The following is a 25,889-nucleotide window of genomic DNA, read 5'->3' as shown; positions in this document are numbered from 1 at the left end:
GGAGAGTACTTTGAGTAAAGTGAGGTGAGGGCGGAGATTCATTTCGGAGCGTAGATATATTGACGTTCTCCGGGAAAGATATTGCTATGCAACCTGTGATCCTCGTGCGTATAGTTGTGAAGATCCACGAGTAAATATGCGTGGGGCGACGACATCGCTTGTTTATATGCGTCCAGAAAATACTCCAATCTTTTTCTGCCAAATAGCTGTTGGCCGAAATGTTCCATCTGGTGCACGCTGCGCACGGTGCGCCACAGGACGACGTAACTGGCGTTGTAGGATATTGTTCTAAAATGGCTACTGTCGAAAAAGATGTTTTGAACGAGTAAGAAGATTGATTCGTTGGCGTGGTGAGAACCCCGAATGAAAAGATCGGTCACCTCCTTCAAGGAACCGGCGTCGGTCATGTGATCGTCGACGACGATCAGCGTAGCGCGCGACGTGTCCCACTCTCGCGGTAGCTCCTTGGTAAATTTTACGGAGTCCCCGAATTCGTCCTGCATGCTCGGCGAAGCATATTTCTGCACGTAGAATATTTGTGACGGAGGCTTGTCTACCACGTCGTTCAGGTTCCTCAACACGTTAGCAACGAAAGTAGATTTGCCGCACATGGAGGGGCCGCTTAAGATACAGCGAAAGGGATGACGGAAACGAAAAGGTTCGGGGGAAGACATGTTGCGTGCGTACACGTTGCACGAAGAAAAAGAAGAGACTGAGACTCGAAGAGAAATGCATCGCTTTTATTTACACATCCTCGTCGTCGACCTCTACATCGGAACTGCGTTCCCAATACAGATCGTCCAGGCTAAAGTTGGACTTCTTTTTCGCCAGTCTGTCCGCCGCTAAGATGCGGTCGAGCGTCTTCATCTTGTCCTGACACATTTGTTGACGCGCTTACAGCCATTCCAGACGGTGGACTTGAAAGGCTTCCTCCACGATGCCGCGTATAAATTCGCGAAGTTCTTCGTTTTGTGTCTTTTCCTTGCGACGACGAGAAGCGCAGGAGAATAAGCCACACATGGCGTTTTCCACGTATCGGTCAGAATGATGACGCGAGCGCGGTCCGCGCTGCCTTTATACAGATAAACGCGCGCGCAAAGAAACGAAAGTGAAACTCAGAAGCCACCCGTCGCGGCTAGGAGCGCGCGCGCGCGCGCAGCAGAGAGCCGAAACCGAAAACACCCGCGGCCGGCGCGGAGGGCGCTAGGAGCGCGCGCGCGCGCATGCGCGGACGGGTGGAGCAGAGGGCGCGCGCGCGTCGCCTCACTCAGTTTCTCTCGGACCGTCGCGGAAGACGGACGTGCGCTCCGCGCGCTCGCTCAGTTTCTGGCTGGCTCTCGTAGAGAGCAGACGTGTGTTCGCCGCGCTCGCTCAGTTTCTGCCTGGAAGTTGCCACGGGGGAAAAGGTGAGTGATTTGACGGGCTCCTTTTCTCGTATGTTTGCCGTGTGTAGCGGTGACCGCGCTCGTGCTAAGCCTTTTCTCGCATGTTTAGACTTGTTTTGCGGTGTCCAAGCCTGTTGACGCATGTTTAGCGATGCGTGGTTCCCGCCTTGTGTTAGCTGCGTAGTGTTGAGGTTAGGCCTAAGCGATCGCCCCCCGTAAGCCTTTTTCCTCGTATGTTTAGTCTTGTTTTGCGGTGAGCAAGCCTGTTGACGCATGTTTAGCGATCTGCGGTTCCCGCCTTGTGTTAGCTGCGTAGTGTTGTGGTTAGGCCTAAGCGATCGTCCCCGTAAGCCTTTTTCCCCGATGTGTACTGTTTTCTCCGTGCTGTTTTAGCAGTAGCGGTTAGACCTTTTCTCTCGCATGCCTAGACTTGTTCAGCAGTGCTGCCATTTTTACCTGTCGCTAGTATCTTGTTGTCTGTCTTTCTCGTCTAGAGCTATGATGGTGGCGCCATCTGGTGTGATGCCTTGCAACTAAGTGGCCACCTGTCGTCGATCTCTGCAACTACCAGTCGTCAACAAGCAACATGGCGGGCGCTGGTCACTCGGGTGTTGCGGAGCGGGTTCTTCGCCGCGGCATCGTTGATTTTCGAATAAATTGTTTCTCTCCACTCTATTTCCATCTTTTTATTTTATTTTCTACCTATTTTTTTATTTTTATGGACACAGATTGTCCGCAACGCACAGGGTGGTCTGGACACGTCCTAGATGCTCCCCAATTAGTGTGATGACTCTCTGGAGGGTCCTGATTAATGTGGGGGGTCCCAATTAGCTCTAATTGCTAATTAAACGTGTCCAGAAGCCTTGTAGCGTTGCGGACAGTCTGTGTCCAGTAACTACTACTCCTATGGGCCTGGGAGTGTGGAAATATGCACTCAATACGATGTTGTCCGCGTACAGAGTTATTGACGGCGTGCGTGGCATCTCTTTTCATAAACTACTTGTAGCCTTCTGAAATTGTCTAAGCTACAAATCACTTTTAGTGCTCGCGAAACATTCCACCGGAAATCGTCACTGTTGAAGTGTTCCTGGACAGTGACGACGATCTGGTGACGGAGGAAATGCATGAGACGGGAGAAGTCCCAGATGTGCTGAGCTGCACATTTGGGATTCATTAACATTTAAGTGATTAAGAGGCGACTGTCGCCGCCGAAATGCTTCTTCATGTAGTCGATGAACCTGGCAGATGCAGTGAACTTCTCCCATGGCTCTTGCGAGAGAATAACTTGTAACATCACCAGAAAGGTATCAAATGCAAAAGACTTCATCTCGAGACTCTCCGGTCGCCGTTACTGAGAAAATGTGAAAGGCAATCTGCTGTGACTGCTGTCGAAGCCATAACTGGAGATATTAGTGGAAAAGCTAAAGTGAGGTGATTTAGCCCAATTCAACAACTTCTGCAACATGGCCAGTTTCGAATTCGTAAGGCTTTGCACTCCCATCAGACCGGGTTGTTGAAATGCATATAAAGAAACGTCTAGTCAACAGAATTTTATAATTCTTACATTTTTAGTTTCAGTATATGATGTTCTTCCGCTTCTATGCAATATTTACCTTCCTAACGTGTTCGCTTATTTTTTAAAACAAGTGGTCCCGATACGAAACTACACCCCTGTCGAGATACCACCTTTTTGGCCCACCCACTCTACACTATGGTTTGCGAACATTAAAGCTCAATTCGGCCTGCGTTGTGTATTCTACCATCAAATCTACCATCGTCGTCGGTGCGCTTGGCGCGAGCGAGGCTGCGGAGGTTCGTGACATCATCAACGTCCCTCCGATGGACAACCCGCATGACGCCCTGAAAACCGTCCAGACCAGATGCCCTACTGCGTCGGAACATAAGCGGTTCCGTCAGCTCCTTGACCACCGAGATCCTCGACGACCATAAGCTTTCACAACTCCGCCGTAGTATGCAACCGCTATACTGGGCGAGCACGCTATACTTCCCTCGACGAGTCCATACTCCTGGACCTTTTCAGAAAAACAAGCGCCACCTGTGGCACGCAAGGGCTCATGGGAACTTCGAGCGCCTGGAACGTTTACGAGACGGTCCGAGGCGGTGGTACAGGAAGAACAACATTCCCGGTGTGCGCACCAGCAGTGTCACCCGGGGTAAACTATAACCGAAGCAGACGACACAGCAGTGTCCCTCAAAGTTCCCATGCTGGTTTGCGCCGCGCGCTTGGTGGCGTGCATCTTTTTAAAATCGCCTTTTTATCTTTTTAATCCTTTAAATCTTTTCCAAATCCTTCATCGCATGCCCAGCGCGGTGCACATGATGCACACCACGCCCACCAGCGTTTCCCTTGACGCCTTAGCTGAGACGGCAGGCAAGATTACCGACGCAGAGGTGTACCGAAGGGCCCGTAAGAGTCCTGCAATGAACAGCAATGCCGATGAATGCGAACAGGCAGCCGAAGACGTTGGAACCAGCACACAAAGTTGGACATCAGAGATACATTTCCCATTGTGAACTTTGTTCTCTACTTAAAGTGACAGTCGCATCCGTTTCGGGCGATTTCGAAGCTTTAGTGTCATTTTATTCCTTATGGACTGCTGAACACGCCATCGAAAACCCCACACCAATAGTGACGTTGTTCGGCTGTTATTCGATGGGATACACGACAAGAGCAGACGACGGATGTTGTTGTATGCCGCTAATCTCTCTCCCAAAAAGTTTGGAAACGTATTTATCTAAGAACCAATCAGGGCGCGGCCTCCAGAATCTGGACCGGGACGCTTTTGATCCGCCGTCGTCTGCAAGCTCTTCAAGGCATTTGGATGTCAACATGTCCGACGCGAGCGAATGTTACCTGTCGTCGCTATCCAGAGATTTCCTCGCTAGGACAGCAGTGATGCAGTAATAGAGGACAATGATCCGTATTCTACGGATCCGTTGCAACGACACTGTATATTAGAGACATCGAGACGAAAATGGTCGCGACGATCATACGCCGTTCGTCAGTTACGAGCAGCTTCTCGATTCAGTGCTTGACAGGCGCCCACTTCAAAAACAGCCCAAATTCCGTTTCAAATCTTGCGTCTATCACTTCTTTTTGTGCTGTATTTCACATGAAATGCATGTTTCTCCACAAGTAGCACCCCACTTTTTGTCGCCTGAATTTAGAAAAGCATCTCGTTTGAACCAGTCCCACCCTGCTTATTATATTACGTGAAACATCTTGCTGGCAATAAAATTCTGTTATGTATAAATAATTGGCTGCAACCATTCGCTATGTATAAATAATTGGCTGCAACCATTCGCTTGTTCGTTTTGATCATCATCATGAACCAGGTAGACCATTCGTTTTAATCACCACGCGTTAAATGGGTTATGAATGATTCCACTACTGTATCATCACCTACAAGACCATCAGGTGTGGCAGCAAGAAACGTATTCTCCTGGTCAACGAAAAGACCACACGGAGTGACAGTGATTTCCATCTTTTCTTCCAGTCCGTTTCCCTTCCAGTCCATCCCTTTTGGGCATCTTGGACTACGATGTTAACTGTACAGGACGAACACTAAGAAGGGTCACACACACACACCAAACACACTTTAGTGGCATACTTTGTATATATGTTGCTTCATGTTTATATCCTGTGTAGAGTTTAGCTTGGTTGTCTTTCATGGCGCAAGGTATATTTTAGTGCTTTTACCCTTTTTAATTGACACAGCAGATTTAAGGATTTTTTTTCTCACAGGTGTCTATGATTCACCAGCTGGATCTGGGGCTACCTGGATGTGCTGTTGCTCGTCCAATCTCCATATGAGGTGTAGCAAACTTACAGGGACCTATTCCTAAAACGTCGATGAGTGTAGTCCGGCACTTATGCCAGCGAAAAAGGATAGCAACTCGTTCGTCGTCTCTTTCGTGGACCAACTGCCCAACGTAGCCTTTATTTACATAATATACATGTCCGTAATGACTTTCCTTATTACAGCCCTTCTGTGCGTCAAAGAGGTGTCCCGACAGGTAGGGACGTCGTCATATTGGGGAGAGTTGGATACTCAAGATCACGGGACCCGTCTTCCCTTTGGTACACCGCGACAGTGCGTCTCGTCACGTACACCAAATCCTTAAATTACTTTGCGGTTGGCCTTCGCTACAGAGGGTACTAACAGATTCAAAAGGATAACATATTCCATTTACATGTTATAACTTACCTTACTATGGATACCAATTTTTTTACAATGCAGTATTTATTTATTTATACCCTCAAGGCATAGCATTACAGAGGGGAGTGGTTACACATGGTTTACAATGATCGTATGAAAGTAATTAGGATTAACAGAAGAGGCCGACGACGGAAGGCGGTTCCAATCATTACTGGTACGTGGTACAAAAGAACTCAGAAAGGAATTAGTACAACAATGCGGGACTCCTACCTTGAATTGATGGTCAATGCGAGATGAGATGTATGGCGGTGAGGAAAGCAACTGTTCCTTTAAGGTAGGGTTATGGAAATAAATGGCGTGGAAAAGGGATAATCTAGCAATTTTTCTACGCGCTGATAATGGTTCTAATGACAGTGAGGTCTTCATCGAGGATACGCTAGCTGTGCGGTTGTAGTTTGATCAAATGAAACGAGCTGCACGATTTCGGATCGCTTCTAATTCCTCTATTAAAGTGGAGTTATCGGGATCCCAGACGGATGATGCGTATTCTAATCTCGGTCGGACGAGGGTTTTGTATAGTGTTAACTTAAGCACACTGCAAAATTTCTCCAAATGCATCCAAAAGTGCGGTTTGCGTTATTTGTGACATATTTCATGTGAGATTTCCAAGAGAGATCGGTTGTTAATACTATACCTAGGTACTTGTACGCTGAGACTGATTCTAGCTGAAAGTTGTTAATGTGGTAGGAACGCGTGGAACTAATGCGTTGACGAGAAACAGACATGTATTTGCACTTGTTAAGGTTAAGTTCCATTCCCCAGTGCCTACACCAAGCAAACATTTTTGATAGATCAGACCGCAAAATAGCTGTATCAGCGCTGTTATTAATTTCTCGATATATCATACCATCATCAGCGAAGAGACGGACAGGTGAAGACAGGGAGTTTGTGAGGTCATTAACGTACATTAAAAATAAAAGTGGACCAAGGACCGAACCTTGCGGAACACCAGAAGTGACCGGAAGGCGACAAGATGCACGCCCATTGGCTATTACGTACTGGGTGCGATTGGAAAGGAATGACTCTAACCATGTTAGTACCTGGTGGTCAAGATTGAGGGCGCGTAGTTTGCGAAAAAGTAGGGAATGAGGTACTTTATCAAATGCCTTTTAAGAATCTAGGAAGATGCAATCCGCCTGTGATCCGGGATCCAAATAGGTGTGTAAGTCATGTGTTAGCGAAATCAGTTGTGTTACGCAGGAAAATGATTTGCTAAACCCGTGCTGGCTAGGCGAAAAGAAACCATGGCTGTCTAGATGCTCTGTGAGATATTTAAACATGATATGTTCCAAGATCTTGCAAGATATGATAGTTAGTGATATCGGCGTATAATTACTAGCGAGAGATTTATCACCTGATTTATGGATTGGAACCACGTTTCCAATCTTCCAGTCGTTAGGCAGGGTACAGCTTTGCAAAGACTGCTCGAAGAGTGTGGACAGGATGATTGAACTGTACATCTTGGTATTTTTGAAGAACTTTGAATTAATGCTGTCAACACCACATGATGAAGATATCTTCAAAGACTCGATTATTTTGACGATGCCAGGCACACTGATGGCAATCGGGTTCATAGGTGTAAAATTACAACTGGGGTATACATTGCTCAAGTCAGGAATACAACTAGAAAACACTTTGCTGAAAACCTCATTGAAATGGTCAGCACATTCATGGAGAGACCGGTTCGCCGTTGGGCAGCTGAAGTTCAAATTTATTATGGTTAGTCGCATTTTTAAAAACATTCCAAAATTTCTTCGGGTTAGATGTAAGCATTGATGGAAGAGTATTTCGAAAGAAGGAGGACTTCGAGGTGTCGTTAAACGATGTTTTGTATTCACTTTCCGCTTGGCGATAAACAGCCCAGCGGGAACACTAGTTAGACAATCGAGCTGCGCGGTAGAGACGCTTCTCTTTGTTCCGTAATCTACACAGCCCTCTACTGAACCACGGCGAACGGGGTGATGATTTGATACGACGAAGTGGAATGTGGTCATTGACAATGCGCTGGGTTTCATTTACAAACATGAACCAGTTGACATCAATCGAGCGATTCTCGAAACCATCCAGGAACTTATCCAGAAATGTTAGCAAACCGTTGTTAATGGCGTCATAGTTTGCTCTCGCAAAATCCCGAATTGTCTTGTGTCATTTTCTTGTGGCCCGTGGTTCGGTACAGGTGTTGAGAATAAAGTGAATCATACGATGATCACTTAGGCCTGGTTAGGTCAGGTCACTTAGGTCAGGTTGAGTTGTCAACACTAAATCAAGTATGGATGAAGTTGCAGGCGTGACTCTAGTTGGTACATTAACGAGCTGAACGAAGTTAAATTCGATACGTAGGTTGAAGAAACCGTAACTGTCTGATGAGAATGGGCACAATGCAAGGTGCTGTGACTGACCATAAAATGTTCGCAAAGTTAAAGTCGCCCAAAAGGAAAGCTGGTATCCCAGGATAACGAACAGTAATAATGTTGATTACATCATGTAGACTACTGACAAATGCAGGGTTCGATGAAGGTGGCCGGTAACAGATACCAAGAATGACTCTGTGATAACCACACACCACTTTTGTCCAGACAATTTCAAGTTCACAGGCTACATCAACAACGCAGGATTCAAGTTCACTTGCTATGGCAATAAGCACACCCCCTCCAAACCTACATGCTCTGTCGGCACGGTACACATTGTATGTTCTAACGCCTGGAAACAGTTCCTTGTTCGGAACTTTTGCGGACAACCATGTTTCGGTCAGCAATACAATATCTGCGTCACAGGTATCGATGATATGGCTTAACTCGTCGCGTTTCTTTAGCAGATTGCGTATATTAGTAAAAAGAACAGATATTGCACGGTTACGTTGAAATCCACACCCCCTGGTTGTTGGCTACACAATTGACGTGTCGACTGCGGGTATATTGTATATTGGTGACACTATGACTTTTGCTACTTGCCTGTATTCGGAGCAACCTTGCGAAGTGGAGTAGTTTCTACTGAGCGATCATCCTCCAACAGGAAGAGACAGGGACACGAACACGCACAGCAATACAATCAGCTTTACTAGCAACTAAGTAAAAGATTACTAGAAGAAGGTGCGAACAGTTTTTCCAGAAGGGATCCCAGATTTTCCAGGTCTTGCGCCTGTGTTCTTAAATTTTTCTTCAAGTAAAAGATATGTTGTATTCTGTCACGCAGTTGCTATAGTGAAGTAGATAGTCTTGTTGTGCATGTTTGTGTCCCTGTCTCTTGCTGGTTGAAGATGACTTCCTGTATTCGTAGGACATGGAAATTATGTGAGTGTACATGTGTTCGCTCACATATTCCATTTTATGCAGGTTTCTTTCATATAAATTGCTGCTCTTTGCAGCCTTTTGGTCCACAGCAATCTCGTGTTGTAAACTAACAAGCTGCAAGTAAATCTTTCTGATCAGTCCAGTTGTAACTCATGTCAGGCGCATAACATTGAGACCTGTCTCATTCCTGCTGTCCGTGTCTTGTTTCAGCTCTGTAATGTGGTGTAGATGTACATTGAACTGCACAATAAAAGGAGAAGCAAAGCATGACTGAAATTTTGCTTCATCTTGAGAACTTTACAGTGCAACAGTAGAACATGTCTGTTTGAACTTAACATATTGGAGAATGGACAGAGACAAGGACAGCAAACACAGAGTGTTCAACTAGTAACAGATTTATTTGGACTAGGGGTGTTTGTGCAAATAAACCAGATGCTAGTTGAACGCTGTGTGTGTTTGTTGTACTTGTCCCTGTGGGTTCTGCACCATGTTCAACTTCACAGTGATGCATTCAGGTACAGGGCCCTGGGTCCCCATTTGCTTGTGAGATGGGTTAATGTACCAAGATCTAGCAGCCTAGCCAGGAGGTCCAAGGCGCATGGGCATCAGATGTGCACAAGGGAGGGTCAACCTAACGCATCCCTGAAATGCAACAGCAGTACAAGTGAGAGGCAAATGAAACAGCAACTAACTCCCACAAAATATATCCGCAATAACAAGTAGTTTATGAAACAATTTGTCCTTGATGCTACCTTGGACAGCTTCGTTCATAAATGTAAACTGGTCAAAAATACAGCGAATTGGTTGGGAAATGTGAAGGAAAGTGCCTCTGGAGGACAGCTACCAATATTTTGACTGTTTCCCTTCTGTGCACTGTCCTCATCATTACCACATTATTTAAACAAATATGATGGGAGAATTAGAATTACAAGCCCTGTGCAGAATATTACAACGCCTCAACAAAATACACATAAGACAGCATCAAAGTTTCGCCTCTCAGTGTGCTTAAGTCTTAATTACATGTGGGAAACAGAAACAGTTACGAGCATAAGACTTGTACTATCCAAAGTTGTACCACATTAATGCACTCATGTCATTCACAGCAAGAAATGAGAAATGCTGCTTTGCGCCTTTAAATACTGCATGTGATTTCGTCAGGGTAGACACTTTCATAATGTCAAACATGCGAAGCGCCTTAGCAACATTCATGCCCTAAAAGAGAATGGCTGAAGCACAGGAGGGTGCTTCTCAGTGACATATTTTCTACCCAGGGCTGGCTTGACCATGTTCTCTGGATGCCGCAACTGCAGGCAGTTGTTGCTTTCAGCCATGTGCCTCGTGTTGTTATTATAACGTGAGTATTGCTGTTGGTGCAAGATGGGCCCTTCGACTACGGTTCTATAGTCTTGTTCGACTTAAGAAGGAAACAAAATCTAGTTCGTCAGGTCTCAAAATATTACTGCACGGCAGATAGGATGGTTAGATGCAGAGAGGTTACGGTGAATCGCTGCGCCAGATAATGTAATTGTATCTATTTCACTATTGCCAATTGCATCTTATTTTTGTGTGAGAAAACTCCAAATTTTACTATTGCACCTCCTTATCTCCAACGGGACATATCTCAACTCAGCCATGAGATACAAGCATTCTTTTGGATTTAATCTAAAATGTAGATGAGCATCTGTATAGCTTATGGGCATGCTGTGGAAAGTATGTCCTACATCACATGCACACGAGATTTCGCGAGCCTGTGACTGTAACTGTTTTTTGTACTTCTCACTAGACAAAGTGTATTCAGATATGAGATCTGCCAGCTCAGGACTTAAACTTGGTTTTCAGATTCTGAGCTCCCTGTTGTTTCGGGAAGGGGGAAGCTCAGATCCTGAGGGTCAGCCGGTCTGCACCAGGGGAGATTAATTTATTTTTGCCATGCTATACATGCCACAGTGATGTGACATGTATAGCATGACAAAAGCAAATTAATCTCCCTTGGTGCAGCCCGACTGACCCTCAGGATCTGAGCTTCCCCTTTCCGAAATAGCACAACATCAGCACAACATCAGCAGTACGTAGACTGGTAGAAATCCAGCAAACCAGTATTAGGAAGTATAAAGGGAATTGCCTCAAGACGAGAGCCGCTGATATTTCTCCTAGGCACCGTCTCGATCATTGGCAGGGTATTTAAAGGGTTACCTAACCCTTGAAATACCATGCCAATGATAAGGATGGTGCCAAGAAGAACAGACTCTGCTCGAAATATCAGCGGCTGTCGTCCTGAGGCAATTCCCTTCAAATATCAGCAGTAGGATCGCCAAATAATTCTGCTTCAACAACATGTGCTTCACCATACCACGCTGACGCAGCTGTTATATCAGGATCTCGACGTGCTGGTGTGGAACAGCTGATATCGCCAAAGGATGCCAGCTGCACACTTTTAGCTGTGCTCGTCTCTGCGTACCCCAAGAACGACTGACACTATGTCGGAGGGTGCTAGAAGGTGGGGGGTTTGCCCTACTTGGCTTCAGGAAGTGGGTCTGAGTACCTGCAAGGCAAGGTTGCAAACAGTTGTGGGTTTCTGAAGAGTGTAACTGTATCGTAATGTGGCATCAATTCATGATAAAATGACACTCTAATACTATTTGGATGAGTCACATTCTACAGCGGAGATGTTGCCTTATGCGGTCTACTGTTTTAGGCAGTGATAATCCAATATTGGTCTGAACAAGAAATATTATTTCATGCTAATAAGGTAGTACTATTTATGCTCTGTGCCATAGATGGAACACAATTCAATTTGAAGCACTTTTTATTGTGGGAAAAAGTCACCTCTAATCTGATCAACTGATTTTATTCGATAAATAAGATCAAATGCCCCTAGCTGAAATTAATCAACTTATTGTGCACCGATTTGAACTAGTGGGTGTGTTCCAAGTGCGCACATCCAGCATTTTACGTTTTCACGCAAATCTTAACTGCAAAAGCGTCATGCAGTACTACTGAGTGCGCAGGTTGGAACAGCTATACATCTTTCTCGCATGGTTTGTGGCTGAGCCCCTGCTCATTTTATTGTTTTTCGACGGGCCGTACATCCTAGCTGGCACACACGAATTCCGTGAAAGCGTCGTCGTAGCACCATATCTTCAAATCATTATAGCCCATTGAGGCTGCGAAAGAAATGTCACTTACCAGGGGCAATGGCATGCTGAGTAGTTGCCTTTCTTCAGTGGATATCGGCACGGCGTCAACTCAAACGCTTTCTTTTTTACTGGTGTTGCAGAACTCTCAGAGGGCAGCACAAGAACGGGGTTTTTCTTCTTCTTTTGGGAAAACGTTTTAATGTAAGACACATTGTCATCGTGAATAAAGGTATGAGGTATGTTCGGAAAAGGAACGTGATATGACGTGGAGGCTTGGGGCTCTGGGAAAGACATCGCTGCGACAAAGCCAGGACATAAAAAATTGGTGCCGAAACCCGGGAACGCTTCACGAACGGAGTCTTTGTCTGTAGTGATCTACTGGTTGTTGGATAAACAGAGCCCTACGATCGACTATGGAACGTCTCAAGGTGAAGAGGACGTCGCGAAGGAGACAAGCTACGAGGCTTGTGGGAGAAGCCAAGACTGCACTGAGCAGCACTCCTAATGATCGGAAGACCGTCGAAAGCTTGTTGGAACGTCTACGCGTGAACCTTGAAGAGCTGAAAGAGATCAATTCCGAGTTTGAAGGTCATCTCAAGGATGATGAATTAGAGGTGGAATATGAAATGGCTCTGGAATGCGAAGAAAATTCTATAAAGGAAATGTCTAACCTACGTGTCGCCTTGCAAGAGCTCACCTCAGTGTCGACGCCTGCCACTCAGGTGGCCGCTCCAACGAATGTGGCACTACTTGGGACTCAGTCTGCCGCTCACACGCCGTCGCTTCATGGCAATCACGCTGGGACCCGTCTGCCAAAACTTCAACTGATGCGTTTCCGAGGTGACCTATCGGAGTGGCTTCCCTTTTGGGAACAATTCAAAGGAACCGTACATAACAATAGTAACCTTTCACAACCAGAGAAGTTCTTCTACTTAAGGTCACTGTTGGATGGAGCAGCTGCAGCCGCCATATCAGGTCTACAAGCTTCGGAGGTGTGCTACAACGATGCCATTGAAATCTTGATGGAAAGATTTGGAGACAAGCGTCGCATTGAAAGGCAGTACCTTACCAAACTGAGGACATTGCCTCCAATTAAAACTCACAAAGATTTTCGAGGGCTTAGGAAGCTATATGATCAAGTCCAAGCAAACGTGCGAGGTCTCAAAGCACTGGGTGTGGAAAGCAGCTCCTTTGCAACAATGCTGACAGATACTATCCTTTCAGCGTTGCCTACTGAAATGGCCATGGAATATTATCGTACTGAGAAGAGAGGCCAGCAGCTTGGCACAGCAAGTTTGGAAGGCAATGGAGACGAGACCAATGCCGGAGTGAGTACCGCTGGAAGAGAGATTGTTGGAACTACGGAGTTAGATCGAATTCTAAAGTTTCTCCTAATTGAAATCGAAAGCTTTGAGCACCTCAAGTTCAATGGATGTGCCTATGACGACAACGAGATGAGAGGACATCAGAGGCAAGGTGATCGACAGAATTCAAACAATGGTGGATTCAAGACACGACCGGCAGCGTCAGTTCTCCACACCACTGCTCGGGAAATGACCAACGATTGCATATTTTGCAACACCTCGCGACACATAACGGAGCTGTGCGACGCAGACATCCCGCTGGCAGAGAAGAAAACTACTCTTGCAGCTCAAAAGCGATGCTTCCGTTGTACGAAACATGGACATCATGCAAGAATGTGTAGGAAGAAAATAACCTGCTCTGCATGCGGAGGAAGGCACGTAAGGACGATGTGCGATCCTTTGTGGAAACCAAGTGAACAGACAAAAGTGAAAGAAGTCGTCAGTACTAGCATGCACACGAGTGGGACTGGCGAAGATGTGAAGACAGGTACTGTCGTCTTACTTCAAACGTTCAGGGCATGGGCCGTAGCTGAAGGTCGCAGTCTATATCTCAGGGGAGTCATTGACGGCGGTAGTCAACGAACCTTCGTGCGCCAAGATATTGCCAGAGAACTGAATCTTCCTTCTGCCGGAGAAATAGACGTCACGATAAATACTTTCGGGAACAGGACTTCCAGAAGGGAGAAGCAGCGTCGGCGTTTGGTCAAACTGTGCTTACGCAGTCAATACGGAGGGGAAGTACATGTCTTTGAAGCAATCGAGGTACCATTCATTTGTGAAGATCTTGTGACATGCCCAGTGGATAACGAGGACGTGCGTACTTTTCTTCTAAGTGAAGAGAAACTAGCCGATGAGTGTCGCTTCTCAGGGGTACGGACAGAAGATGGAATTGGCGTGCTTTTAGGCTCTGATCAAATGTGGAAGATCATGACGAGGCAGGTGCGGCAAAGCAATGCCCAGAATAATCTTGTTGCCATCAACACTGCTCTGGGTTGGACTTTTCAAGGACCGGTATCAGTTAGATCTTCACTCGAGAACAAAGACAGCACTCTAGTTTGTGTGCTTCGCACTGATGCCACTCACGAGGCGTCATTACAGATGTTCTGGGAAATTGAGCATCTGGGTATTACGGACGGAAATAGTAATGATGAAGGCGACGACAAAGTTCTTTGTCAATTTAAGGAAACCGTACAGAAGGTTAGCGGAAGATATGCCGTCACTCTACCTTGGAAGAACGATTTCGTCCTTAACGATAATTTGGAAGTAGCCGAGAGTCGGCTCAACGGACTCCTAAAAAAGCTAAAGAAAAATGGTTTGATGGCAGAGTACGACGCTGCGATGAGGAAGTACGCAAGTGACGGACATGCGGAGAAGGTACTCGTCGAGTCAGAGAACGGGAAACAACCTCAGCAAGTCTATTACATGCCGCATCAAGCTGTGGTCAAACAGGAATCAGAAACCACAAAGCTTCGTGTTGTCTTCGATGGATCCTCGCATGCACCTACCGTAGCTTCACTGAACGATTGCCTGGAAAAAGGACCCAGTCTGAATACGGATCTTCTGCCGGTCTTGATACGTTTCCGAATGTACCGTATCGGTCTGGCAGCAGACATTGAGAAAGCCTTTCTTCAGGTTGAGGTCCAAGAAAGGGACAGGGACGCTTTGAGATTTCTGTGGTGTCAAGATGGTCCTACGGAAGATATTTCTCAGAATCCGGTGGAAGTATGGAGAATGAAACGTGTACCCTTCGGAACGACAGCGAGCCCCTTTCTTTTGGCGGCCACACTGAGACATCACCTAGACAACGTCAAAGGGCATTTCCAACGGACGGCACGGCACATTGTCAATAGTTTCTACGTGGACGACCTATTGACGGGTTCATCAACGGTGGATGGAGCAATAACGATATACAACGACGCTTCATCTATCCTTCAGGAAGCTGGCATGAATTTACGAAAATGGATTTCAAACGCAGAAGAGGTACGAAAACAGTTTGGTGAGCATGACACCAACAGTAGACAAGAGAGGACCCTGAGTTGCAGGGAGGATCGGAAAGTTCTCGGTATACTGTGGGACACGTACGGTGATACTCTCAAGATATCAGGCAAACGCATGCTAGAGGATGGCGTAGCGCTCATTAGCAGTAAACGCGGAATTCTGAGCGCAGCAGCGAAGCTGTTTGACCCTCTGGGCATGCTCTCTCCGTTCAGCATTCGAATCAAAATGCTGTTTCAACGTTTGTGGGAGGAGAAGCTTGATTGGGACACGCCTTTGACCGGAAATATACAAGAGCTGTGGCATACCTGGTGGTCGGAGCTGCCAAAGTTGGACAACATCGCACTAAATAGGTGTCTCGTTCCAGACGGAAATTACAACTTCAAGTATGAGCTTCACATCTTCAGCGACGCTAGCCCTTATGCATACGGAGCCTGTTTGTATTTAAGAGCCATTGCAAATGGAAGAACAGCGAAGGTCGGGTTTGTGTTTGCAAAGGCTCGGGTGGCGCCTTTGAAGGCCCTAACTTTACCACGACTAGAGCTTATGGGCGCCCTGTTGGGAGTGAGGCTATCAAAGAAAATAACTGAAGCTTTGACGCGACTGAAGGAAGTGACCTGCGTATACTGGACAGATTCGTCAATCACCCTTTGTTGGGTACGAGGTTCTCCGTTACGTTGGAAACAATTTGTAAGAAATAGAGTTATTGAGATCCAGGAAAAAAGCGACGTATCAGCTTGGCGATTTTGTCCTGGGAAAGAAAACCCAGCTGACCTATTGACCAGGGGGGAGTCACTTGAAACGCTTGAGAAGTGTGACACATGGTGGAACGGACCAAAATGGCTCGAACAGGACGAAGACGAATGGCCTGCTCAAACGGTGCTTCCGGAAATAAAGGACCTCACTGATCAAGAGGATGTGCACAATGACGCCACTACGTTGCAAAGTTCTGTCAATATAGGAGTTCCCGCTGTACTGGATCTCGACCGATTCAGCAGTTTGCGTAGAGCTCTCAGAGTGACAGCGTGGATCAAACGGTTCGTCGACAATAGCCGACCAGGTAACCCACGGGTCTTTGGGGCACTCTCAACAGAGGACATTAGTTGGGCTGAGAACTATTGGATGAAACGAGCTCAAGAGGAAAGGTATGGACTCGAGAAGCAAACCCTGAGTCTGGGAAAGGCGTTAGAGAAGAACTCGGCTGTAGTGAAGCTAGCACCTTTTCTTGACAACGAAGGAATCATGCGGATCTCCGGACGTCTTCATTTCTTGGAAATTTCAGGAACAGTAAAGCACCCGATTCTGCTTCCACCCGACCATCGATTTACGGTACTGACTGTGGAATCAGTGCACCTGAGGGTTCTGCACGGAGGAGTGCAAGATACCCTAACTGAACTTCGGGAGCGATTTTGGATTCCAAAAGGACGACAGATTGTGAAAAAAGTAATCTTTCACTGCAGGGGTTGTACCAGGTACCGCGCCAAAGCAGCGACAGCAAGAATGGCTCCATTACCACAGGATCGAGTAGAAGCCGGTACGCCATTTGAAGTCGTCGGGATTGATTTTGCCGGTCCTGTTTTCTTCAAAGGAGCAGTACGCGACGAAAAGTCCTACATTTTGCTCATCACATGTGCGACAACTCGAGCCATTCATTTAGAGCTCGTATCTAAAATGTCCACAGAATGCTTCCTGCTAGCCTTCTCCCGGTTCATTGCTCGGCGAGGCATACCTAAAGTGATATACACTGACAATGCACTAACCTTCAAGAAGGCGTCGAAAGACATAAGTATTTTCTGCGACACTTTGCAAAGACAGCGTTTTCACGACTATTGTACAGAGAAAATGATAACATGGAAGTTTATCATGACATATGCTCCATGGTGGGGAGGGTTCTGGGAACGTTTGGTAAAAACAGTGAAAGGGACCCTCCGGAAGACACTGGGCCGTAACAGATATGGGTTTGAAGAACTGACTACAATCTTACAGCAAGTTGAAGCAGTTGTAAATTCAAGGCCACTTACCTATCTTGGTGACTGCCCAGAAGACCTTTCCCCTCTAACTCCCGCACATTTCCTGACGGGAAAGAGACTCACGTGTTTGCCAATGGCTCCTATACCAACGCCGCGATCAACGAGTGCACAAGTTAAAGCTAACTGGATAAAGCACGAAAGAGCTATTGACAGCTTCTGGAAGAGGTGGCTGAAAGAGTACTTGCTACAACTTCGTTCAGCTCATAGTTGGAGTGTACATAAGTCTTTGCCAGTGAAGGAGGGCGATGTGGTGTTGATCAGCGAAGAAAAGGTTCCTCGACACATGTGGAAGATAGGAAGAGTTGCTACTGTGTTTTGGGGGCGGGACAAGGTGGTGCGGGCCTGCGCAGTGAAGCTGCCAGACAAAACAGTACTGCGACGACCGGTGCAGCTTCTGTATCCTCTCGAAATGGTGTAAGGGTCTCATTGTGCTTTTTCGGGGGGGAGTATGTTGCAGAACTCTCAGAGGGCAGCACAAGAACGGGGTTTTTCTTCTTCTTTTGGGAAAACGTTTTAATGTAAGACACATTGTCATCGTGAATAAAGGTATGAGGTATGTTCGGAAAAGGAACGTGATATGACGTGGAGGCTTGGGGCTCTGGGAAAGACATCGCTGCGACAAAGCCAGGACAACTGGAATCCCTACGCGCATTTGTTTAATGTCAGTGGACCGTAGACGTCGTCCGAAAAATGCGAAGAACAGACGCGTAGTTTTCCCGTAGGTCAGGGTTTGCACAGGAAATTGCATCTTCCCACTTTCGCTTCGTCTCGCGGTCCCTTGGCTCCTGAAACACCTCTGAGTTAGCTGTGGGCGTCTTCATATAACCAGGACCGTAACAACGTGCACCGCCTGACATGATCACTTCGGAGCTTCCAGACGTGAAAGAAACGTCAGCGAATTTCCTATTATTCACAAGTGTCGAAAGCAGACCAGACGAACTTGGAGACAATAACAACACGGTCGACTGCTCCCAGCCAGCGCAGCCCTCTGGTTCGCTTAGATAATTACGTCACGTACCTCTCAGGCTGAGAGGTCCTCTCAGGCCTGTGGACCTCTCAGGCTGACCTCTCAGGTTGAGAGGACCTCTCAGGCTGGTGGACCTCTCAGGCTGACCTCTCAGGTTGAGAGGACCTCTCAGATTGGCAGGACCTCTCAGAAGCTAATGCCCAGATCTGACATCGGAACATCAACGTTCAATTTCGCCATCTACGCTCCACCTGTCGTCGGAGTGGTATAATCATACAGTGCTATGATACACCAGACATAGGTACAGACAAGTACATGTCACAAAACTCCACATATATTGAGTTCCTTCGATTGTACAGATACACTCAAGGCATGCACACTCCTATCTGATTATGTAACAGTTATTTCAAATGTCTTACAGAATTGTGAATATCTAATATTTGTTGAAGGATCGCTCGCAAGAAACTACACGAAACGGTAAATTGCACCAACAGAAACTCGATTTAGCACTTACATGTCTACGAAAGCGTACGAGTCATCATCAACACATACTGTCGTATTCCACAAAGCGTGAACTCATGGGACACATATTCACAATATCCGCAGCGGCGATGAAAAATATTCTTGAGGAACTCTGCTTCTCGGTGATCAAGTTCATCTGTTTTACGTATACTTCGGGACTTGCGATGCACCGTCTAGTTTCCCTTGCTTGCGTAAGCCACCAACTAACGGGAGAGATTGGGTTCTCACCACCTTGTGTTTTCACCGTCTGTCACTTCGTACGAGATTCATCTGTAAGAAATACAACTTCAAAATGTCAGTGTAAGTCAGTGTGTAGGCATCGAAATATATAACACACCGTTTGGCACCCAGCGCCGTTGGTAACGTTACGTGGTTGATAATCTTCCTATCGGCGCTCATAATGCGTGTCTGCGAACAGTAGTAAAAGCCTAAAGTGAAGAGGAATGGCTGTCAATCACAAAAGCATATTTGAGACATCGTCTACATACCCCAAAAACAGTTACAATCCCGACGACAAAACGCAAATTACTTGAGATCCGCGGCCGACGTCCTCACACTTCAACGTTTCAAAACAGACTGATTCAACCGCTGGCGACAGGCCGAAACGCTTCCACTTACGTGCAGTGCAATAATGCACGGATTGCAAGAACAATAGCTTCAAGGGGGAAGGCAATACAAGGTTATCACGGCACGTGTTCCTTGAAGGAATAATGCACAAACACGTGAAATCTTGCGATCTATTTTCCAAAGCGGACGAGGTAGCATGTTCCGCGGCGCGGAAAACACGTAGCAACTTGCTCTGGGAGGTGTTGCACGACGCACTGTCGCAAAGCTGTCTGAGAGGTCCCCCCAAACCTCTCAGGGCTACATGAATGATTATACAACGTCTTCCAGATTTTCTCTAAGAGGTCCTCTCAGACCCCTCTGTGCTGCCTGAAAGGTCCTACCAGACCTTTCAAGATTTCTTGAAAGGACCTCTCAAACCCTTCAGAAGTGCTAAAGGGTCCTACCAGACCTTTCAAGATTTCTTAAAAGGTCCTCTCAGACCTCTTAGGACTGCTTGAGAGGTCCTCTCAGACCCCTAAGAATTTCGTAGAAGGTCCTCTCAGACCTCTTAGGACTGCTTGAGAGGTCCTCTCAGACCTCTTAGGACTGCTTGAGAGGTCCTCTCAGACCTCTCAGAATTTCTTAAAAGGTCCTCTCAGGCCTCTTAAAAAATCCTGAGAGGCCTCTCAGATACATTTTCACTAGGGCTGCAGCCTCCGCGGCTGCGGAGGCGGCTCTGATCTTTAAAATTCGTTTATTTAATATCTAAGCAGTTCCCAGTCATGAAAATTGGTCAAATAGACCAATGAATGATACCGAACATTATGGTATCAATTTGATAGACGCATTTCCGGATGCGACTGTCACTTTAAGTAGTGTTGTCCAATATTTCTCCATCAAGTACACAAGTACCTAACTGGAAGTCAAGAGAGAAAAGTGGAAACTATCTAAGTTTGTGCCCAGCGGCATTTTTGAACGAGAGGGCGGAGTGCTCTCCTGTTTTTTTTTTCACAGTATACCGAGAGATGCAAGAAGAAATAAATCGGGAAATGAAAATATTTTCCACTAGCACAGCTGGTTGCCTGAGCAACTGCATGTTAACGGAAATTGTGCAGTCTGTTACAGTTAATACCCATGGGCAAGCACTACCTGGCTAGGCTTTGGAACTGGCATTTACAAAATAATGCTTACAGTAGCCGTTGTAAGCAACATATTCACAAGCACAACTTCGGAACACACACTCTTCCTTAGTCCAGTTGTTTTCAGGTACTCTGTACTTTCCTTTAAGTACAACTTTCGGTACATTGCCCATCACTGCAGATAACACATACAACCACTAAAAGATTTGGCAAGGTGGAATTGTCACTCGCCAACCCACTAGCGTCGGTATTTTCAGGTACAGCCGAAATATTGCCCAATAATTCTTTCGGAGCCATGATGGCAAATGTGTATAGAAGCACAATACTGCAGCCGCGGTTACATGGACTTGACAGAAACGGGTCGAGTTGACTTATCGCATCTCCTCACATCAGTCCTCCTTAAGAGTAGTTGACACGGCTTCATGGGAGAGGATTTGCTGCGACAAACCAACTCGACCCGGTCCGATCGAGTTCACCTAAATGCGGCTAATACAGGCTCTAACCGCATCGACCAGTCAAATTCGCCGTTAGACATCCCTTCAACCGTATAATGGAGCCGTGATGTATTTGTGAGATACCAGGGCACTGTCTATCTTCCTCGACAGCACTCTAGTCGATGAATCGTGAAACATGGTTACGCCTGTTTGAAGACGGTGGTGAGAAAACAGGCGTGTCTGGAACATGCTGCGCACACGAACACGTCAATTGACAACACCTGCGGCAAATATCTCCACTTGTGTCTTGGACAGCGTTAGAGCAGATTGCCTTTCACGTTTTCTCAGTAACGACGATCGGACAGTCTCGAGATGAAGTCTTTTGCATTCGTTACCTTTCTGGTGATCTTGCAAGTCATTCTCTCTCAAGAGCCATGGGAGAAGTTCACTACATCTGCCAGGTTCATCGACTACATGAACAAGCATTTCGGCGGCGACAGTCTCGGTATCTTAATGACTCCCAAATGTGCAGCTCAGCACAGCTGGGTCTTCTCCCGTCTCACGCAGTTCCTTCGTCACCAGATAGTCATCACTGTCCAGGACCACTTCGAGAGTGACGAGTTCCGGTGGAATGTTTCGCGAGCACTAAAAGTGATTTGTAGCTTAGACGATTTCAGAAGGCTACAAGTAAGTCATCTAACGATATTACCACGCACGCCGTCAATAACTCTGTACGCGGACAACGCCGTATCGAGTGCATATTTTCACACTCCCACCATCATAGGAACATTTTCGCACATATTTCTAATCAATAGTACAGCGTTCCTTGCACCGGATTTTAGTCAGTATCCCTTTTGGAAGTTTCCTTTGTCACGGCTACCGAAGGCTGAATTTGCCAGAAAATTTACCGAGCCTGCCTCAGTAGAACTCAACGGAGGGACACTTAGAGTAGACTGCGTCCATGGTCCTGTATGTGGATACACAAACTCTATTACTCTCTTTGAACACCTCCGTCACAAGAACTGCAGCGTCGATCCACACGCAACCCTCTCAGAGACACGACTGAATCCAACCAACGGCAACGAGACATTTATACCGGATATGTCGCAGTTTTATAATTTTCTGTTAAATGCAACGGACATATTACTGGACCCGTACAAAACCGATTACTGGGCATTTAGCACCACTACCGCGTACTTTGGACCCTGTTATTTCGTACTCTTCGGAAAGGCTCGGACGCCACAGGCAAAAGAAGTGGTCATTCTCTTGCCATTTAGCTACAGAGTCTGGATGTGCGTATTTTGTGCGGTGCTGTTTTGTTCTACCATGACATTCCTCGTCTTCAAAACAGCTTCTGGAAGATCACCCACCTTTTATAGATTGTCGTGCTTCTACACAACGTCACTTTTTTCGACGGCCAGTCCGGGGCTGCTGGCATCTGATCATCAGAGATTGACGTCTATTCGAATTATCCTTGTGTCGTGGCTGTTCTTTGTGCTGACGCTGTCCACTGCCTACAAGGGATCTCTAACGTCTCTACTCCGAAGTGTCCCACTAGAAGATGGAATTTATGATACGGCGTCGCTGTTACGACACAGCGGTAACAAGAGTGTGTGTATATGTATTTACCGCACACCCCACGATATCTGGAAAAAGTTTATTTTGAAGGGCGTAGGTGTTGGCTTTGTACCAGGATGTTTCTGTCATTTTGCCCCTCTTGCAAGACATTTAGTTTATCTGTCAAAAGTTGAGGACTTGAGCGAGTGGAGGAAGGTTGCCCCAAAAGACACTGTCCGCTTTGAAGAGGTCATTGACGGTGAGACGCCTTCTGGACCTGTCGTACAACGCAGGTCACCTTACAAGGCAGCCCTGAAGAAATTGATAACACAAGGATTCGAGGCAGGACTGTATGAGAGGGCAAGGTCCTTGGACGACTTCAAGAGTTCTTATAAAAGAAACAGCGAAACAACTAATCAAGATGATCAGGGGGTCACTCCCTTCACGGTGGGCGATTTGAGGCCCGCTTTTGTCGTACTCATTGGTGGATTAGTCGTCAGTTTCCTAGCATACCTCGGTGAGAGACTGGTAGCTTGGCTTGCAGAGCACCAGAGCCTATGGAGAAAGAAGTCCGAGGAAATGAAGAGCGTGTTGGATGAATAACCCCTGTCCGTCCGCGTCGTGCTTGCGTTGTTCGTCATGGAGAAAGAAATGCAGGATTCGAAAAATTGGTTCCTTGAACCCTTGAGGGAAGAAGTTAACCGTGCTGAGGTAAAATGTGTTAGTGTAAGATTGCTAGTGTAAGTCTCGCTGACTTGAAAGGATTCCTTGCAGTGTGGTTATATCAGCCACGGTATACCCTATATCCTATATACGCTATACATATACTCTACTCAAATATACGCTATGGTATCACCTGGTATATCAGCCACAGAGTATTCCTCTGTGTCGCCCAGGAACACTCTTAAAAATGAACTTCACCGCATAGCACGTTCCTAGCTAACCATCATCTCGAATGACATCGTTATCTGCCCAGGTTTGTTGAAAACAGGATGCGTACGCCTATTTTGTGACACTTATGCTGTTCGTAATTGTCACAAAAAAGGCGTACGCCCCTCGTTTTCAACCAATCAAGGCAGGTAACGGTATCATTCGAGATGTTGGTTGGCTAGGAGCGTGCTATGCGGTGAAGTTCATTTTTAAGAGTGAACCTGAGGTGTCTGTTTGCGAGCTGGAGGGAAGTCCTGTCTAGGCCATAATAAGCTCTAGAATACCTAATTTGGTTATACAGGTTGTGTGCTCTAACTTGTCCGGAGACTTTACTTAAAGCGAGCGATAAAATAGAAACGACCGCTACTTCTCAGCTACCTGAGTAAGAAACAGGTGCCACCAGTGAAGCAGTACCTTTTTCTTATTCAAGTTGCAGAAAGGTACCACTTGCTTTTCTATTATCGTTTCCTTTAAAGATAATTTCTGGACACGTTAGTGCAAACACCCAGGATAGTAAAGCCTCATTAACAACACGAATGGGGAGAATGTTCAAGAAAAGTGGAAATATCACACAACCAATGACAACAGCCTAGGACGTACACGGAAACACCGCTGGAGTCACGAGAAGTAATGCAAGACATGAGAGAACTGATGTTCTGAGGCTGGAACAACATAGAAGGGACAAATACATACAAAGCCTCAATTTGCCTAAGAAATTAACGATGACAGATGAAAGTCACTGAAAAGGTTAGCCAGCTGTAGGAGTCGAACCCACATCTTCTGGATTGCCGGCCCAGGGCTCTACCAATTGAGCTAAGCTAACACGCCTAATGCAAGACCCTGGGAAATGCCAGTGTGGTATAATGGGAAGCGCACGTGACAAGTAATGAAGAGGAGTTGGTTGGAATCCTGCCGCTGTCTGGATCTCCCGACGACTGCCATATTTCAATATCGAAAACAGCTGTTTTCTTGTGGTGCATGTAATGTGCGTTAAGATAAGGCTTTATTATGTAGTTTTAGAACAGGACACCGCATTGGACTATCAAGGAAGTCGTCACAGCACAGTGCTTTACGCAATGCGCAGTGACGGTTGCTTCTTACTTTGGGAGCGCCTGGATACCATTACCGTAACATTACCTATATACTTTCGAACGATGGCGCAAAGGAGAAAGCACGCGGTATCAATGACATGTCGAATCTACGTGATTACCCGTTAAAAAAAGTATACCGACGTCGCTAAACAGCAGCCAATGCGATTCTGCGCTATACGTTTTAGTGTCCTTATGATGTGCTAAACATTACTCGTATTTCATTGCAATCGGAAACCCTGATCAGTAGACTAAGGTCACCGTGCTTTCTACAGCGACGACTGTTACCATATGCAATAGTTTTTTTAGTTGACTATATCATTCGGCCTAGCTCTACGTCGGCTGAACAATGTTGTGGGAACGGAGAGCGGTTGCAAAAGTTACGTCGTCAATGATGTAGTGGTGTCCTGATTCTTGTCGCTGATGATACTGCTCCAAAGGGCTGGCCATGGCGCTTTTCTACCCTGTCCCGGAAGAGGCCGGAATTCTCAAAAGTTTTAGTATCGTTGGGACTCGCAACGCGTGGAATTGGTTGCAACTCTAGTAAAGCCAATGATCGTTAAAGTCTACGTAATGGTCGGCTTTTGAGTGGATTCTCGCAAACTACAACAACAACAACTGGGAGTTTCATCGGCCAGCGACGATACTCTAACCCATTGCTGGCTGTATTGTCCTACGGTGGCTAGAAGCTCTAAAACGCTTTCAGGGCACAGCGTGAGTGGACCAGATTTGGCCCCGGTCGAAGTCATTTTGACATACTGGAGGGGGAGAGCCCACAGGTGACTTAGAGACACTGAAAGCGTGGATCCGCACGGTGCGCACAATGGAGAAGATGTGCTCGAGATGTGTTATAGTAATAGTATTGTAATACTGTTTGAAGCTGTCTTTGTTACCGTCCCCTTCACCATTGACGGTCATTTTAGACACTATCGATCAGTAGGTGCAATAATATCTTTTCGATGGAAGCCTTTCTGAATATGTAGGCCCATACTCGACCATGTGAATCCACTTGACGCAAAAGTCATCCAGAGCAACCCAAGAGTCTATGCGGGTACACTCTGGCGGGCTCAGGTGTCTGTCCCGAACATCGTTCGCAATTGTTGTTGAGTGTAACTGTTTTGCGTAACCTGTTGAGTGTATTCGGTGTTGTTTGTAGCTACTCTATTTGGCTGATGGATTTTGCAGCACTCTGTAGGCCTATAGGCAAATAAAAAACCAAGAAACTACGTGACAGCATCTATTTACCATTACTTGAGTTTCGAGC

At 46.4% G+C, this 25,889-nt stretch overlaps 1 protein-coding gene across 1 annotated transcript; it reads left to right on the top strand.

The window, feature by feature from the left end:
- The first annotated feature begins 12,466 nt into the window (after positions 1-12,466).
- LOC135376230 (uncharacterized) lies at positions 12,467-17,860 on the top strand. Its single transcript, XM_064608831.1, has one exon. It carries the CDS (start codon positions 12,467-12,469, stop codon positions 17,858-17,860), a length of 5,394 nt encoding a protein of 1,797 aa, XP_064464901.1.
- The last annotated feature ends 8,029 nt before the right edge of the window (positions 17,861-25,889 follow it).

This window comes from Ornithodoros turicata, unplaced genomic scaffold (genome assembly GCF_037126465.1).
Source record: "Ornithodoros turicata isolate Travis unplaced genomic scaffold, ASM3712646v1 ctg00001065.1, whole genome shotgun sequence".
In the NCBI taxonomy this organism is placed as follows: domain Eukaryota; kingdom Metazoa; phylum Arthropoda; class Arachnida; order Ixodida; family Argasidae; genus Ornithodoros; species Ornithodoros turicata.
The sequence above is the reverse complement of the archived record's forward strand: the minus strand, read 5'-3'. Positions and strand labels throughout refer to the sequence as shown.